This window comes from Macaca fascicularis, chromosome 2, assembly GCF_037993035.2.
Source record: "Macaca fascicularis isolate 582-1 chromosome 2, T2T-MFA8v1.1".
NCBI lineage: Eukaryota > Metazoa > Chordata > Mammalia > Primates > Cercopithecidae > Macaca > Macaca fascicularis.
Window position 1 is genome coordinate 100,983,343 of NC_088376.1, and position 18,928 is coordinate 101,002,270.

The 18,928-nt window shown below is 40.8% G+C and overlaps 1 protein-coding gene across 1 annotated transcript in view; it reads right to left on the reverse strand.

Moving 5' to 3' along the window:
* The window catches only part of SCN11A (sodium voltage-gated channel alpha subunit 11), a 108,415-nt gene that overhangs the window by 73,983 nt on the left and 15,504 nt on the right, over positions 1-18,928 (reverse strand). Inside the window, exons 4-8 of the mRNA XM_065540367.1 lie at positions 17,347-17,475; positions 15,955-16,049; positions 11,547-11,726; positions 10,410-10,476; positions 326-467 (exon numbers count right to left, since the gene is read on the reverse strand). Coding sequence (XP_065396439.1) covers positions 326-467; positions 10,410-10,476; positions 11,547-11,726; positions 15,955-16,049; positions 17,347-17,475 — 613 coding nt within the window. The remainder of the gene's footprint in view (positions 1-325; positions 468-10,409; positions 10,477-11,546; positions 11,727-15,954; positions 16,050-17,346; positions 17,476-18,928) is intronic.

Here is an 18,928-nt window from a genome sequence, read left to right on the forward strand (position 1 = left end):
CCTGCTAATTTTTGCATTTTTAGTAGAGATGAGGTTTCACCATATTGGCCAGGCTGGTCTTGAACTCCTGACCTCAAGCCTCAACTTCCCAAAGTGCTGGGATTACAGGCATTGAGTCAGCGTGCCCGGCCAATTTTCTTGAAGTTTCTAACAGAATTAGTAAGGCAGAATTTAACAGTACGACTGTTAAATATGAGACAGATGATAAAAGTGGGGGATGAATGGTAGTTATAAATAAATGGTAGATAAACAGATAAGTGATAGATAGAGGGGGAAGGAAAAGGATGGAGGGAGAGAGGAAAAAGAGAGACTATAAATAGATAACCTGTTGATAAAGCTTCTCCCAGGAATCTTGGGTCATAAGCCGGAACATGGCAAGAAAAGACCAGCCAAAGTTGTCAAAATTCGTATAATTATAGTCAGGATTACTTTTGGTGTGGTTACATTCATATTGTTTGGAACAGGAACTAGATATTGGAAAGAAACAGAGAAATAATTATATATGCCACAGCCAAGCTTCCCTTTCCTTCCAACAACACTGGTTTTTCTGATGGGCTCACACCAGGAGCCCTAGAGGCAGTATTTGTAAAGTGGTCATTGCCCTGTCTGACAAGACTCTTTTGCTAATGAACTGATCAATAAATTCATATAAGATAGTTTTTCATTGAAAAATTGAGTACAGTAACACGTGAACAATGAACAGTAAAAAAGCACATACAATGAATATTAAGTCTTCCTCTCTTCCCTGTCTCCTGATCCCACTTCCTAGAGGCAATAGTTAACAGGTACTTTTGTAAATTTCCAGAAGTTTGCTATGGCTGTACAGCACATCTATATCTATACACAACTTTTATAATACACAAAAATGGAAACATGCTTTGCACACTCTCCTGCATCTTGCTTTTTTTAGTGGAACAATATAGTTTACAGCTCTTTTCATATCACCATACAGGGAGATATCTTATTTCTTTTCATGTCTATAGTTCTATGATTTAACTGCTCTGCTAATGATGAATATGTAGGTTTCAGTAATTGACAGTCCTTCATTCTTACAAACATTTGGGCAATGAATATCTTTGAATATAGGTCTTTTCCCATATTACCAAAACACACATTATTGAGTGTATCTATAAAATGTACTAAGGGTATATATTTCTTAGTTTTTTTATGAATAGTATTTTAATCAAAGTAATACATGCACATGGCTTAAAAATTACATGCACCAAAAAGTTTATAATGAAATCAATTGTATCATTCTTTAACTGTCATTTATATACCCCAAATTCAACCACTGTTAACTCTTCTACCTCTGTATGTCTAAATAGTGCTTACACTGATATTTGATTTATCAATTGTAGTTCGTGTTGATTAACTTCTTGCTATGGTAGACATTTTTTCTTGGCTTTTTCATGTTGCTTTTTCATGTTTTACTCCCTCATTCTTCTGGAGCACCTCTCAATTAGCTTCTTAAGAAGACTGTGTAATCTTTGCATATATGAATATATATTTATTCCATTTTCACAATCAATTGGTAGTTTGGCCAGAAATAGAATTCTGAGTTGCAAATTTTTCCTTAGCAATATGAAAGCGCTGCTCAGCTATTATCCTGTGTTGCTATTAAGAATTCTTGGCCGGGCGCGGTGGCTCAAGCCTGTAATCCCAGCACTTTGGGAGGCCGAGACGGACGGATCACGAGGTCAGGAGATCGAGACCATCCTGGCTAACACGGTGAAACCCGGTCTCTACTAAAAAAAATACAAAACAAAACAAAAAAAACTAGCCGGGCGAGGTGGAGGGCGCCTGTAGTCCCAGCTACTCGGGAGGCTGAGGCAGGAGAATGGCGTAAACCCGGGAGGCGGAGCTTGCAGTGAGCTGAGATCCGGCCACTGCATTCCAGCCTGGGCGACAGAGCGAGACTCCGTCTCAAAAAAAAAAAAAAAAAAAAAGAATTCTTACGCCAGTTTGATTTTTGTTCCGTTGTGGGTGACCTTCTTTTGCCCTTTAGTTTTAAAATCTTTTTCCAGAAAGTTCTGAAATGCCATGATAATGTCCTCGGCATGATCCTTTCTCATTCACTGTGTTGGGTACTTTCTGGAGCACTGAGGGACTTGCATCTTTAGTCCCAGGTAAATTCTCTGCATCATTTCTTCACTAATTTCCTCCCTTTAGTTTAATCAGTGCTCTCGTTCTAGAATTCCCTTAGTCAAAAATTGGAACTTTTGGATTGACATTTACTCTCAGATTTTCTGTTCTCTGTCTTTTTCCTACTTTGGAGGCTATTTTGTCAACTTCATCTTTTAGTTCTAATGTTGATTTTTGTATAATAATGTTTAATTTCTAATAAGTTTCTTGTCTTTTTGTCTTTGTTTTTTCACAACAAGCTGCTTTTTGTTTTATGTATGTATTATCTCTTTTAATTTCACCAAGGACACTATTCAAAGTTTTCGGAGCCCTTTCTGGTTCCTTTGTTTTGTTCATGGCCACATTTTCTATGGCTTTATCTTGGCCTCCTTTTTACCCAAGATTTTTTTCAGATGCCTGGTGAGCCTGAGCTGTTCATGTGTTTTAATCAGAGGACCTGACAAGCTGATTGGAATTTGCCTGGTGGGCAGAGTGGGACTTTGTGAGTGGTAAGTTTTGCTTTAGGGTGACTGAGGAGGAGGGCATCCATTGTGCCCTCTTTCTCACCAGACCTGGAGGAAATTCTGTGAAGTCCCAGTGCCCTCTAACTTCTAGGAGTCTATTGAGGATGGACCTATCGTATTTAATCTCCCTCATTTCTTGGTCACCATTCAAAATATAAGCCTGTTTTTTTCAATCTGCTCCTCTCTGGGGGCACCTTCTCATCAACTTATACAGGTGATTCAGCCTCTCTGCCAGCATCCCTATCTCAGCTAATGACGTTATCACTCACTCACACCGATAGGAGAAACATTTGTAACAGTTTTCTCTCCTTTGTGCTTCCCACCACTCTCTTACACATGGCTTTGTACACACAAATACAAACCAACACCCCCTCTTCAATCTCCACAATTTTTTCTATTTATTTATTTTTACCTACTATTTTAGGTTCTGGGGTACATGTGCAGGTTAGTTATATAGGTAAACTCATGTCACAGAGGTTTGTTGTACAGATTATTTCATCACCCAGGTACTAAGCCTAATACCCAACAGTTATTTTTTCTGGTCTTCTTGCTGCTCCTACCCTTCATCCTCAAGTCGGCTGCAGTAGCTGTTGTTCTTCTCTATGTCCATGAGTTCTCATCATTTAGCTCCCACTTACAAGTGAGAACATGCAGTATTTGGTTTTCTGTTTCCTGCTTTAGTTTGCTAAGGCTAATGGCCTCTAACTCCATCCATGTTCCAGCAAAAGACATAATCTCGCGCTTTTTTATGGCTGCATAGTATTCCATGGCGTATGTGTACCACATTTTCTTTATCCAGTTTGTCACTGATGGGCATTCAGGTTGCTTCCATGTCTTTGCTATTGTGAATAGTGCTGCAATGAACATGCACGTGTGTGTGTCTTTACAGTAGAATGATTTATATTCCTCTGGGTACCTACCCAGTAATGCGATTGCTGGGATGAATCCAGAAACAGTAGTTCTGTTTTAGGTCTTTGAGGAATTGCCACACCGCTTTCCACAATGGTTGAACTAATTTATACTTCTACTACCAGTGTATGTGTTCCCTTTTCTCCACAACATTGCCATCATCTGTTATTTTTTGACTTTCTAATGATAGCCATTCTGACTGGTGTGAAATAGTATCTTATTTTGGTTTTGATTTGCATTTGTCTAATGGTGAGTGATGTTGAGCTTTTTTTCATATGCTTATTGGCTGCATGTAAGTCTTCTTAAAAAAAAAAAAAAGGTCTATTCATGTCCTTTGCCCACTTTTCAATGGCGTTGTTTTCTTATTGTAAATTTGTTTAAGTTCCTTATAGATGCTGAATATCAGACCTTTAACAGATGCATAGTTTGCAAATATTTTCTCCCATTCTGTAGGTTATCTGTTTACTCTGCTAATAGTTCTTTGTTTTTGTTTTTGTTTTTCTGTGCAGAAGCTCTTAAGTTTAGTTAGATCCCATTTGTCAAATTTTGGCATCTGATTGCTTTTGGCATCTTCATCATGAAATCTTTGCCCATTTCTATATCCAGAATGGTATTGCCTAGGTTGTCTTCCAGAGTTTTTATAGTTTGGGGATTTACATTTAAGTCTTTAATCCATCTTGAGTTGATTTTTTGTATATGGTGTAAGAAAGGAGTCCAGTTTCAATCTTTTGCATATAGCTAGCCAGTTATTCCAGCACCGTTTATTGAATAGGGTGTTTTCCCCATTGCTTGTTTTGTCAGCTTTGTTCAAGATCAGGTGGTTGTAGGTGTGCAGCCTTATTTCTGGGCTCTCTATTCTGTACATTGATGTATATGACTGTTTTTGTATCAGTACCATGCTGTTTTGGTTACTGTAGCCGTGTTGTATATTTTGAAATTGGGAAATGTGATGCTCCAGCTTTGTACTTTTTACTTAGGATTGCCTTGGGTATTTGGGCTCTTTCTTGATTCCATATAAATTTTAAAATAGCATTTTTAAAATTCTGTCAAGAATGTCATTGGTAATTTGATAGGAATAGCATTGAATCTGTAAATTGCTTTAGGCAGTATGCCCATTTTAATGATATTGATTCTTCCTATCCATGAGCATGAGATGTTTTTCCATTTGTTTGTGTCATTTTTAATTTCTTTGAGCAGTGTTTAGCAATTCTCACTGTAGAGATCTTTCACCTCCCTGTTGGCTGTATTCCTATGTATTTTATTCTTTTGTCACAATCATGAATAGGATTGCATTCCTGATTTGGCTCTCGGCTTGGCTGTTGGTATACAGGAATGTTAGTGATTTTTGTACATTGATTTTGTATCTTGAAACTTTGCTGGAGTTGTTTATCAGCTGAAGGAGCTTTTGAGCTGAGACTATGGGGTTTTCTGGATATAGAGTCATGTTACCTGCAAATAGGGATAGTTTGACTTCTTCTTTTCCTATTTGGATGTCCTTTATTTTCCTTTTCTTCCTGATTACTCTGTCCAGGACTCCCAATACTATGTTGAGTAGGAGTGGTGAGAGAGGGTATCCTGTCTTGTACTACTTTTCAAGGAGAATGCTTCCAGCTTTTCCCCATTCAGTATGATGTTGGCTGTGGGTTTGTCATAGATGGCTCTTATTATTTTGAGGTACGTTCCTTCAATATCTAGTGTTTTGAGAGTTTTGAACGTGAAGGGATGTTGAATTTATCAAAAGCCTTTTCTGCAACTATTGAAATAATCATGTGTTTTTTGATTTTAGTTCTGATGAATCACATTTATTGATTTGTGTATGTTGAAATAACTATGCATCCCAAGGATGAAGCCTACTTGATTGTGGTGGATTAGCTTTTTAATGTGCTGCTGGATTAGGTTTGCAAGTATTTTGTTGAGGATTTTTGCATCAGTGTTCATCAAGGATATTGACCTAAGGTTTTCTTTTTTTGTTGTGCCTCTGCCAAGTTTTGGTATCAGGATGATGCTGGTCTCATTGAATGATTTGGGGAGGAGTCCCTGCTCCTCAATTTTTGGAATAGTTTCTGTAGGAATGGTACCTGCTCTTCTTTCTACATCTAGTAGAATTCGGGTATGGATCCACCTGGTCTTGGGAGTTTTTTGGTTGGTAGGCTATTTACTATAGATTCAGTTTTGGAGCTTGTTATTGGTCTATTCAGGGAATCAGTTTCTTCCTGGTTCATTCTTGGCAGGGTGTTTGTGTCCAGGTATTCTTAGTTTGTGTGCTTAGAGGTGTTTATAGTAGTTTTTGATGGTTATTTTTATTTATGTGGGGTCAGTGGTAACATCCCCTTTGTCATTTCTAATTGTGTTTATTTGGATTTCCTTATTTTTTGTCTTCTGCTAGCTTTGCTCTTGCTTATCTAACTCTTTCCATTGTGATGTGACACTGTTAAGTTATTTCTAAGTTTTTGATGTGGGCATTTAGTGCTATGAATTTTCTCTTAACACTGCCTCAGCTGTGTCCCAGAGATTCTGGCATTGTATCTTTGTTCTCATTAGTTCCAAAAAACTTCTTGATTTCTGCTTTAATTTGATTATTTACTCAAAAGTCATTCAGAGGCATGTTGTTTAATTTCCATGTAATTGCATGGTTTTGAGTGATTATTTTAGTTTTTTCTTCTATTTTTATTGTGCTGTGGTCTGAGAGTGTGTTTGGTATGATTTTGGTTCTTTTGCATTTGCTGAGGCTTGTTTTATGTTCCATTATGTGGTCAGTTTTAGAGTATGTGCCATGTGGTGATGAGAAGAATGTATATTCTGTTGTTTTGGGGTGGAGATTCTGTAGAGGTCCAATGTCGAATTCAGGTCCTGAATATCTTTGTTAATTTTCTGCCCCAGTGATCTGTCTAATACTGTCAGTGCTGTGTTGAAGTCTCCCACTATTCTCGTGTGGGAGTCTAAGCCTCTTTGTAGGTCTCTAAGAACTTGCCTTATGAATCTAGGTGCTCCTGTCTTGGGTGCATATACCTTTCGATTAGTTAAGTCTTCTTGTTGAATTGAACCTTTTACCATTTTGTAATGCCCTTCTTTATCTATTTTTTTTATCTTTGTTGGTTTAAAGTCTGTTTTGTCTGAAATTAAGATTGCAACTCCTGCTTTTTATCTGATTTCCATTTGCTTGGTATATTTTCCTCCATTTCTTTTATTTTGAGCCTATGGGTGTCATTACATGTAAGATGAGTCTTTTGAAGACAGCATACCATTGGGTCTTGCTTTTTTATCCAGCTTTCTACTGTGTGCCTTTCAAGTGGGGCATTTAGCCCATTTCCTTATTCTTTCTACCACAGTCTTGTAATTGGCTTCCTCATCTATTCTATGCATCCATTCTCTACACAGAAGCCATGGTGGCATTTAAAATATGTCTAATCTGCCCAGGTCATCTGCCTGCCCTAAAACCTTTCCATGTCTCCTGCTTCCTTTGTGATCAAGACCAAAATCGTTGGCACTGATGAGCTATCAGGTCCTTCATGGTTGGCCCTTGTCTCTGTTCCTGCCTGCTCTCTTGCCTGTCTGCCCAAAAAGCTGCTGGGCTTCTTATCATTCCCTACATGCTCTTGTGCTCCAAGACCTTATGCTCACCTTTGCTGTGCCTGCTGTCTGGAATTGTTCACTCTTTCTCTTTATCTACTGGAACCTCCTACTTAGACTTCAGATCTGAGTTGTAGTCACTATGAATTAGTCAACAGGGGAGGAAGCAGTGACCGGAGGGTGAAGACTAGTCTGGGCCCTGAACAGACCAAAGCCTGCCTGGGAAGATCATCACAGACCTGCCTTCTCAGAGTGCCATTTCCTCAGAAGCGAGCATGTTGTGATCAGTGTGGAATGCTGTGTACTAGGAGTTGGTTTACCATAAAACTCTGGAGCATTTATATTGTACCTAGACTGAGAGAGATGTGCCTGGCACATAAACTTAGAGACAAGAGCCCTATAAAGATCAGTTGTACACCGTTGATCATTAGAGAAATACAAATCAAAACCACAATGAGATACCATCTCACACCAGTCAGAATGGCTACATTAAAAAGTCAAAAAATAACATATGCTGGCATGGATGCGGAGAAAAAGGAACATTTATCCACTGTTGTTGGGAGTGCAAATTAGCTCAACCATTGTGGAAAACTGTGGCAATTCCTCAAAGACCTAAAAACAGAACTACCATTTGACCCGGCAAGCCCATTACTGGGTATATATCCAAAGGAATATAAACCATTATATTGTAAAGACACATGCACGTGAGTGTTCATTGCCACACTACTCACAATAGCAAAGACATGGAGGCAACCTGAATGCTCATCAGTGACAGACTGGATAAAGGTAATGTGGTACATGTATGCCGTGAAATACTATGCAGCCATAAAAAGAAAGAGTTCTATTACTTTGCGAGAACCTGGATGTGCTGGAGGCCATCAACCTTAACAAACTAATGCAGGAACAGAAAAACCAAATACTACATGTTCTTACTTGTAAATGGGAGATAAATGGTGAGAACACATGGACACACAGTGGGGAACGATAGATACTGGGACCTACTGGATGGTGGAGGTTGAAAGAAGGAAGAGAATCAGGAAAAATAACTAATGGGTACTAGATTTAATACCTGGGTGATGAAATAATCTGTACACAAATTTACCTATATAACAAACCTGCACATGTAGCCCTGAACTTAAAATAAAAGCTAAAAAGACCAGTTCATGCACCAAAATCTCAGAAATCACCACTAAAGAACTTATTCATGTAACCAAGTACCACCTGTTCCCCCAAAACCTATTGAAATAAAAAAAAAAAAAACCCTCAAGTTTGACTGCTGTTAAGCATGGCATGTGTCCTCTGCCTCTCTACTTTCCCCACCACTCTCTATTGTCATATACATATCACACTTGATTCATTTTGTGCATGGTGTTGTTTGAGTTTTCAACAGCTAAAATAGTTTTTTTGGACCTTTGATAGCAGTATAGTATTGTAATAAGAGACTTTGGAGGCAAAAGACTTGGGGGAAAAAAAAGGACTAGTTGGAAACAAGGCTGCTGCTTCTGCACGACTAGGTTATACACCCCACCTTGGATTTTGCCTGTGGTAACCACACCTGTCTGCCTGTGTGAGGGGTAAAAGAAGTGCTATACGCAGCAGCTGTTGGGCTCCCTTTAAGACAGGGGTCCCCAACTCCGGGCCCCAGACCAGTACTGGTTCATGGCCTGTTAGGAACTGGGCTGTACAGCAAGTGAGCAGCGGGCGAGTGAGCATTACCGCCTGAGCTCCACCTCCTGTCACATCAGTGGTGAGCATTAGATTCTCGTAAGAGTGTGAACCCTGTTGTGAACTGTGCATGTGAGGGATCTAGGTTGCATGCTCCTTATGAGAATCTAACTAATGCCTGATGATCTGAGGTAGAACAGTTTCATCCCAAAACCACCACCACTTCCTGCCCATGAAAAAATTATCTTCCATGAAATCGGTCCCTGGTGCCAAAATGTTGGGAACGTTTCTGGCAACAGGGACCAGTTTCGTGGAAGACAGTTTTTCTTTCTAGAATGATCCTCAGCAAGTTCAATGCAGTGCGTTCTGTTGAGAATCATTCTAGAAAACTCAGTAAGTCTCATATTAGATTAAAGCCTATTGTGTCTTGCAAATGGAGAGAAGCCTTCCCTAATTCTCCAGACAAGGTCACACCCCCATCATACCTCTCAGTACCTGCACATCACCCTTATAACACTCATCACACTTTCTAGTAGTCATGCATTGCTTAACAGCAGGAACACATTCTGAGAAATGTGTAGTTAGGCAATTTTGTTGTGTAAACACCATAGAGTGTACACACAAGCCTAGATGGTATAGCCTACTATACACCTAGACTAAGTGGCATAGCCTATTGTTCCTAGGCTACAAACCTGTACAGTGTGTTACTGGACTGAATACTGTAAGCAACTGTAATACAATGGTAGGAATTTGTGTATCTAAACACAGAAAAGGCACTGTAAAAATACAGTATCATAATTCTATAGGGACAGTATCATATGTGTCATCCATTATCAACCTAAATGTCATTATGCAACATATAACTGCATTTTCTGTGCATCTGTCTTCCCTAGAAGACATCAATTCCAAAAGCGTGGAGCTGCCTTGTTCATAATTGCATTCTTTGAGGCTAACTCAGGGCTTGACACTCTGTAGATTCTTTTATCTATTTGTAATTTAGGAATGAATGTCATCTGTTTCATCAGAGTACCTTGCATATTATCTTAATTTGAAATACACTCAATAAATCTTCACTGAATTGAATCTTTCACCACAGAAAGCACTGCTATCCTGAAAGGAAAAAGAGTTTCCCCATAGGACCAGAGGGCCAGTAGCTGTTGGGGCAAGTGTGCATGGATGTATGTTCAACTGTGTTTGTAATTAAAGGCAATAGTTGTCAACAGGTCAACAAAGAGAAGAAGCATGTTCAGATACTCTTGCAGCAGGAGAATGCCACTGAACAGGAAACAAGGGCTTCACAGGGCTCTCAGTCATAACATCCCTTCTCAGCTTTGAAAGTCTTGAATACCTACTCCATAAAGTTGAAATATCACTGTTTCAGTAGGTTTCTTACAAGCTTCCAATTTAACATAACTAGGGAGGAAAGCTGCCTTAAACACCAGGAAATGTTTTTTTAATTTAATAACACAAGTCTAAACCTGTTTAGACACATGAAATAATTATATGAGAACTATCATCACTGTGTCCACCAGTCATTAGATAAAGACTATTTGCCACACCATTCTAAAAGGTCTAGAGGTACTCTTCTTGGGAGGAAAATGAAGATTATAAACCTCTTACCTCTTAACCATCCAGATGCCACACATTTTGAATTCAGTCGAATTTTCTTTCTTTTCAAAGCAATGGTCTGAGAGAGGAAAAAATCATAAATTCAGATTTGAAAAAAAAAATCGAAAGGAAAGAGAATAGTAAGTATGCAGACTATGCTTGAAAATGGATGTTTCTACATCTTCTAAAATGATTAAAGGGGGTGTGTCCAGAGAGAAACTGGGGCCCAAGACCTCTAGAAGGAGCAAGAAAAAGGGAGGGAAAAGAAGAAGGAAGCAGAAGTTGGAGAAGGAAGCAGTGACATCACCACCACCACTTTGCCTCTCAGTAAATAATACTGAACCGAAAATCCTCCCTGGGGGAAGCTGGACAGAGACCCATCCTGTGACAGACCTCAAGAGAGTGTAGATGGAGTAGGTGTAGGGTCAACCTCAGCATAGAGAGGGTGGGCATTGAAAGAAGTGTTGTTAGCCAGGCATGGTGACTCACACCTGTAATCCCAGAGCTTTAGGAGGCTGAGGTGGGCAGATCACGAGGTCAGGAGATAGAGATCATCCTGGCCAACATGGTGAAGCCCCATCTCTACTAAAAATACAAAAATTAGCTGGGTGTGGAGGCACAGGCCTGTAATCCCAGCTACTCGAGAGGCTGAGGCAGGAGAATCACTTGAACCTGGGAGGCAGAGGTTGCAGTGAGGTGAGATCGTGCCACTGCACTCCAGCCTGGTGACAGAGCTAGACTCCATCTTAAAAAAAAAAAAAAAAAAAAAAAAAAAAAAAAAAAAAGAGTCATTGAAGAAATACTTGAGGAGCGGGGCTGGGAAGCTGTTGATTATCGTTGGCCAAATCCAAGTATTCTGAAAACTTCCGCAAATCATTACAAAGAAGTGAGCAGAGATCTAAATGGCAAAGGGATGGGACAGCATAGAATTGCTCTTGTGGATGTAGTTTCAAGACTTTCCTTCTCCATGGCAACCCAAAGAATAAGGCAATTCTCTAGGAAATACATCTGCCCACAGGAACACCCTGGGTGGATGAAGTCCTCCCTTGCTCCTAAGAGACTCTGTAAGGGAGGTGTGAAGGCAGGACAAGTGAGGATAAGGAAAAGTTAACCATGCAAAAACTAAGGAGTGAAAGGTTGGGTATTTACCATAAGCTTCCAGGTTACTGATATTTTTACAGTCCCTCGAGATGCATTTCAGGTTCAGGCTTCCCATGAAGAGCTGCTGACCTACCAGGGCAAAGATGCTGAGGCAAAAGAAGGTGAGGATAATCACATTGACCAGCTTCTTCACAGAGCGCAGCAAGGCCCCCACGATGACCTTCAGACCTGAGAAAGAGGACAGGCATGGGGAGAAGCCCATCCCCCTGAGCCAGACACTCACAAAGGCCAAGGAAGGAGCAACTGAGGTCTCGGAAACTGTCAAATTGCGGGCTGGAACTGGACTCCAGCCTAGCCTATGATTCTGATACCTTTAGTGTGCGCTCCAACTCTGTGCCTTGGAAGCTGAGTGTCTTCAAAGTAGTCAACAAGTTTGAGACTCAATCTCTCTATTGCTGCCCTATGCCTGCCTCAGTGCTGCTATGAGGAGCAAGGAGGCTTTGAGTAGAAACATGCCACACGGACTCAAGAAGGCATAGGTTGAGGACAGTTGCAAAGACACCACCTAAGCTGGGGCCACACTAGAGAATGAGAAAGACCTGTATTTAACATTTAGTAGATACTGTCTACTGTCAAAGTACATGAGTACCATGAAACACAGCTAAATTGTGGGGTATAGGGGATGAAGAAGGAGTTTTGTCTAAACCCAAATTATAAGGGTATCCTGGGAGGGAAAACTCAGATTACCAGTTAGAATAGGGTGTTTTCTTTTCATTTATTCATTCATTCAAGAAGTATTTATTAAGCACCTACTATGTCCATGGCACACTGTTAAGCTGCCAAAGTTACAAAATAAATAATCTTGTGGCAGGCTAGTAGATGTTTAAAACTGGCTCTTCAAGCGGGAGGCAGGAGAGCCCTGATCTATGGCATGTATAGGTTTCCTTGTTTTCTGAATTCTGTGGTCTAGATCCTGATCCCCACTCACTACCATGCTAGATTTCAAGCTACCAACATGATGTCACGGAACAGAGCTGGAAAAAGAAGGAGTCAACTTCAGCAATCCACTGAGTCATGGGCTTTGCTCTCAAGATAGCTGGAGAGATAAACTCTCAGATGTGATTGCAATGCATGGAATGACACTAAGTGACAAAATTTCATTTCATCAGTGTAGAGGTGAGAGCCCATGGCAGCATACAGTGGGAGGCCAAGCCCTCAGTGGATGAGCTTCCCACAAAGTATGACACCAGATAGCAGGAACCTGGAGGCTAAGCTGGGACACTTACTATATCACCAATTGAAGGTAAACTAGAGGTTACTACAGCATCACCCAAGGCAGATTTTAACCTATAACAAGAGGCTTCTCCAAAGCAAGAAATGTGGATGAGTGATGATTGTGATTCCTGGATCATTTTTTCATAGTCTCATAAAAGATTGTACCTTGCACCCTTACTTCCAAAAAGCATCCAGGCATCTCAGTGCATTTCATGGACCAAAATAGAGACCATATTCACCTGTGTGGAGATAATGAAGGGGACACGAAAGCTGCTAAATGACTGCCAGAATGTGTATTTACTTACGTGAAAATAAAAGGGGCTCAGCTCATGCAGAAAGCTCCTAAATCTACCTGGGAAAACAAAGCCCTACTTGAAATGAAGAAGAAGGAGAAGGAGAAGGAGAAGGAGAAGGAGAAGGAGAAGGAGGAGAAGGAAAAGACATAAATTATACATAAAGTGTCCTCTGACTACCAGTTTCTTTATCACTATTCAGTTGCTTTCATGAAGTTTCAAAAAATAACCTACTGCTTCTGTTTGAAAGGACTCTAATTGCCTGGAGTTTAGGTATTGGGGCCATATGGTATAGTTTATGTCTATATCATCAGCACAACTAAATAGTTCCCATGTCTTTTTATAGTTTGCCAAAGCCACTGATAGAACAGAAAAGAAGGGAAGGGGGGAAGGTGGGGGGAAAGGAGTCTAGAGAGGGAAGATAACAAACTGTTTTGTTTGTTTGTTTTAGTAAACAAAAGGGAGGAAAGGGGGAGGAGAGAAAAAAGGTGTGTATAATAACCTTATTTTTCAGAAACTGAAATTCATATTCACACCCAACCTTGGCTTCATCCTGATCCGAAGGGCTAAAGTGCCTTCCTCACCTGGTTTCCAGAAGACCACCTTTGGTTTCCCTCCTACTTCACAGGTGCCTGCTGCTCATCTCATTCCCTGTTTTCTCCTCTTCTCCCTTTCATGTTTCAATGCCCTGGGGCTCAGGCCTTGGTCCTCTTCTATTCTCCATCAATGCTCATTTCCTTGGTGATCTCTTCAGATCTCATGGCTTTAAATATCATCTATAGACCCTTGATGCCTGAAATGGTATCTCCAGCTCTGACTCATCCCTGGGATCCCAGACTCATATACACCTAATTGCTTACTGAATCCTTTCCCTTGGTGGTCTCACAGCCATCTCAAACACAACATGTTCAAAGCTAGCTTGTAATCTGACCCCAAGGCCTGCTCCTCTCACAGCCTTCTCTGTCTCAATCAGTGACATCAGACATAAAAGTCATTTTTGACTCCTCTCTTTTGCTCACACCATGTATACAATTTATCAGTCAGGAAATGCTATTGTTTCTACCTTCAGATTGACACAGAATCAGACCAGTGTCTACCAACTCCACTACCACTACCTGATCAGAGAGCACCGCCATCCCTTGCTTCGATTACGGTCTCTTGTGTCAGTTTGGGTTTTGAGGAGCAGATATTCTGAGATCAGATGTGCAAGAGATTTGTGGGGGTTGGGAGGATGCCTGTGAAAGATGAGTGCGGGGAGCAGGAGTGGCAGGGAGAGACTTCAGACTGCAGCTCAGGTTTGACGTCCGAGAGAGAGACAAGGGAGGAGGACTGGATAGGAAGAACCTCAGACTGCAGTTCAGCTGTCGGAGTCTCAGCCAGGTCACTGGAGAGTCCCTGAGCCAAAGTTTCCTATTAGAAGAATCCCATATACTTCAGGAATAGGCCAGCACTAGAACCCACACACACTGTGCAGGGCAGGCATGATCTTGGCATGTGGATGGATGCAGTAGGGAATCCAGAGAGGTGGAAGCCGGGATCTTTAGTCCACCATGCTCCCTGTAGTAGGAGGTCTTCCTGCTTCTCCCATCTTCTCCCCTACATTCCATTCTCCACACCACAGCTCTCATTTCTTCAGAGTGAAGCCTAGATCCTCCCTGTGCCTACAAAACTCCCCTTCAGTTCTTCTTCTTGTTCTTTTTTTTTTTTTTTTTTTTTTTTACCTTAGGCTGCAGTGCAATGGCACAATCTCAGCTCACTGCAGCCTCTTCCTCCCAGGTTCAAGCAATTCTCCTGCCTCAGCCTCTCGAGTAGCTGGGATTAAATGTACCCACCACCACACCTGACTAATTTTTTTTTTTTTTTTTCTGAGACGGAGTCTTGCTCTTGTTCCCCAGGCCAGAGTGCAATGGGGCAATCTAGGCTCACCGCAACCTCCCTCTCCCAGGTTCAAGTGATTCTCCCGCCTCAGCCTCCTAAGTAGCTGGGATTACAGGCATGCACCACTACACCTGGTTACTTTTGTATTTTTAGTAGAGATGGGGTTTATCCATGTTGATCAGGCTGGTACCAAACTCCCAACCTCAGGTGATCCACCTGCCTCAGCCTTCCAAAGTGTTGGGATTACAGGCGTGAGCCACTGCGCCTGGCCTTAATTTTTGTATTTTTGTAGAGAGAAGGCTTTACCATATTGGCCAGGCTGGTCTCAAACTCCTGGCCTCAAGTTATCTCTCCGCCTTGGCCTCCCAAAGTGCTAGGATTACTGGCGTGAGTGACTGCATCCGGCCCCCCTTCACTTCTATGATCTCACCTCTACCTGGCCCCTCACTGTCTCCCCTCCAGTCCCATCTTCATCCTTCCTACTCAACCTCTGTGCTGGCTGTTTCCCCTGCTCCGAATACTCTTTCCCATATATCTGCTTGTGTCACTCCCTTGCCATCTTCAAATCTCTGCCACGTCTCACCTCAATGACAACTATCCTGATCACTCTGTTTAAAACTGCAACCTGCTTCCCCTATACCCTGTGACTTCCCATAGCCTCTATGGTGTCTACTTTTTCTTTATATTTTCCCTGGCACATAGCACTTGCTCACATGCTACATAATGTACTTATTTATTATAGTTGTTGTTTCGTGTCTGTGTCCCCACCCCCTACCCTAGAAGGTAAAACTCCATGAGTCTGTATCCATTTGCTTACTACTAGATCTCAGGCAGTTAGCACAGTGCCTGGACATATTAGGTGCTCAATAATTATCAGTTGGGCCATCAGATAAATTTGTAAAGCAGGGTTTGTTTGTTTTTGGTTTACATGATGACATTTTGAAAAAATTTAAATACAAATTAACATTCTTTCTAGATAGGAGCCAGTGTGGAAAGTGAGAGTGACTTACGTGAAACTACTGAAATTGCTTTTAAAGCTCTGAACACACGGAAGGTACGCAGGGACAACAGTTTGATGGTGATTCCTGGAATACATGACACAATCCTACAAGAGAAAGCACAAGGAAAGCATGGGCTTGCTCAGTCCTGCAGCTGCACTGCACATCTCCACAAAAGCCACAAGTAAGCTCAGCCTGGGGCTTGTGACTTCCGAGGTGAAATCGACAGCCTCACCTTTCCAGCCTCACCTTTATCTTAGGATCTGGCATACCACTGTTCTTGATATGAACTGCAGAGGAGGCTGTTCTCAGTTTACCTTCATATGTGGACACAGATGAAGACTCCTTGAAATAGTCCATGTAGTTGTGGCTAATGAATAATAGAAGTCCTCTCAAATATTTACTGAGTGGCTGACAAGTTCCATGCCCCAAGGCACTTCACTAAAGTCTCCAGCCACTACATGGTCAAGCCTGAATGTGCAGCCAGGCAGTGTAGCTCCAGAGTCACACTCTAAACCACTGTGCTTCACCACCTTTCAATAACTAAGAGCACACAACCTTTGAACTTCAAATATCAAACTGAAATTACTAGCACCTACCTCCAAGTGCTTTTGTGAATATTAAATAGGAAAAAATATGCAAAGTGCTTAACATAATGCCTGGTACAGATTAAATGATGCTAGGTTTACTATTGTTGTGCTGGCAATGTGTCATTGCATTTCTCGTTTTTTCTTTTGCTTACTCCATTTCATCATTCAGATTCCAAATCAGTGTCTTTCCTGCAGGAAGAGCCTCAACCTTCACCTTACACCTTATACCATACATAATAATTAACTCAAAATGGACCATGGACTGAAACATAAAAGCCAAAACTACAGAACTTCTAGAAGTAAACAGGAGTAAAGCTCTTTGGAACCTTGTAGTAGTCAAAGATTTTTTAGACTGCTTTGCTTTGTTCTTCCTATATCCTCTGACAGCTTAATACATGTACAGCCCCTATCCTGGTACTCATCATACTATATTTTAAGGGTCATTAATTGTCACTCTTCCCCTCTGGACTGTGAGCTTCATAAGATAGAAAAACATGTCTTTTTTTTTTTTTTTTGTATTTCATTGGCACACTCTGTATCTTGCATAAAGCCTGGCCCATAACAGGCCAGTTTTGGTGAGTAAATGGCTGAAGGAACAAGAACTTGAGTGTTGACCTAGAAATGGGTTTGTGTGTGGAGGCATCTGGTCAATTGGCTGCATGTGCTGTTCAGGGCCAACCAACACAGCACTCAGAGCTCTAGGCATTACTAGGGCATACTCAGCCACTCAAATGAATCCACACAGAGCTCTGATGGAAGCAAAGGGGCTTCTTTCCCACCCAAGTCTCTTCAAAAACATCTTTAACATTCTTACGCTATTCCAATGACAATGGAGTCCAGCCAGTTCCATGGATCTCGAAGGAAAGAAAACTCATCCAGAATGAAACCTCTTGCCAATATTTTAATCAAAGCTTCAAAAATATAAATCCCAGTGAAGACACACCTAAAAAGCAAACCATTTACAACAGGAAGAAACATGATGAACAATATGAAAAGTAAAGAGCCCTTCTATCTTACTGGCCTTGATTTTTTTTTTTCCATTTCAATGTGACATTTAACATTCTGGTCTTCAGCAAACCAGAGTTCAAAAACGCAAGCTTTTTAAGCAAGTTCTGGTATTTAGAGTTTCAGAGAAACAGGCCTAGAGATAAATTGTGAAACTACATTTCAAGACCCAGCTTTATGTCCATATTCTTGAGAATAGTTTCAGGTAACATGAGGCCCAAGTACTGGAGGTTGTAGTTTGTCACCACCATTCTAGAGCTGTCACTCTGATGTACAGAAGGAGACAATGGTAACAGGACAATGAAGAGAGTAAATGACAAGCAAATAGCTGAATTTTTTCATACCTGTGTTCAGGGATTGAAAGGTTTAATATTATTAAGATGTCGTACTACCCAGGGTGATCTACAGATTCAGTGCAATCCTTATCACACTCCCAATGACATTTTTTACAAAAATATATAAATCCATTCTAAAATTCAGATGGAATTTCAAGTGACCCCAAATAGCCAAAACAATCTTAAAAAAAAAAAAACAAATTGTGAGGTCTCATACTTCCTGATATTGACATTTATTACAAAGCTACAGTAATCAAAATAGGTGTGTATCAGTCCATTCTCACACTGCTAACAAAGACATACCTGAGACTGGTAATTTATCATGGAAATAGATTTAATTGATTCACAGTTCAGTTCAGCATGGCTGGAGAAGGCCTCAGAAAAATTACCATTATGGTAGAAGGGGAAGCAAACATGTCCTTCTTCATATGGCAGCAGGAAGGAGAAGAATGAGAGTGAAGCGAAGGGGAAAGCCCCTAATGAAACCATCAGATCTCATGAGAACTTACTATTACCAGAACAGCATGGGGGAAACCATCTCCATGACTCAATTATCTCCCACCAGGGCCCTCCCACCAGATGTTGGGATTGTGGGAACTACAATTCAAGATGAGATTTGGGTGGGACACAGACAAAGCATATCAAGGTGGTACTAGCATAAAGACACATATAGACCAATGGAATAGAATAGAGAGCCCAGAAGTAAACTTTTGCATATATGGCCAAATTATTTTCCACAAGGGTGACAAGACTATGGAATAGTCTTGGCAATGTCCTTGGAAAAGGACAGTCTTTTCAACAAATGGTAATGGGAAAACTAAATCTCCACTTGAAAAAATGAAGTTAGAATCTTTACTTACACCATATAAAAAATTAACTCAATATGGATTAAAGTCCTAAATGTAAGATCTGAAAAACATAAAACTCATAGAAGAAAAATTTGGAAGTCATATATCTAACACGGGGTTAACATCCAGAATATGTAAGTAACTCCTACAACAGAAAACCAAACACTGCATGTTCTCACTCACTCATAAGTGCGAGTTGAACAGTAAG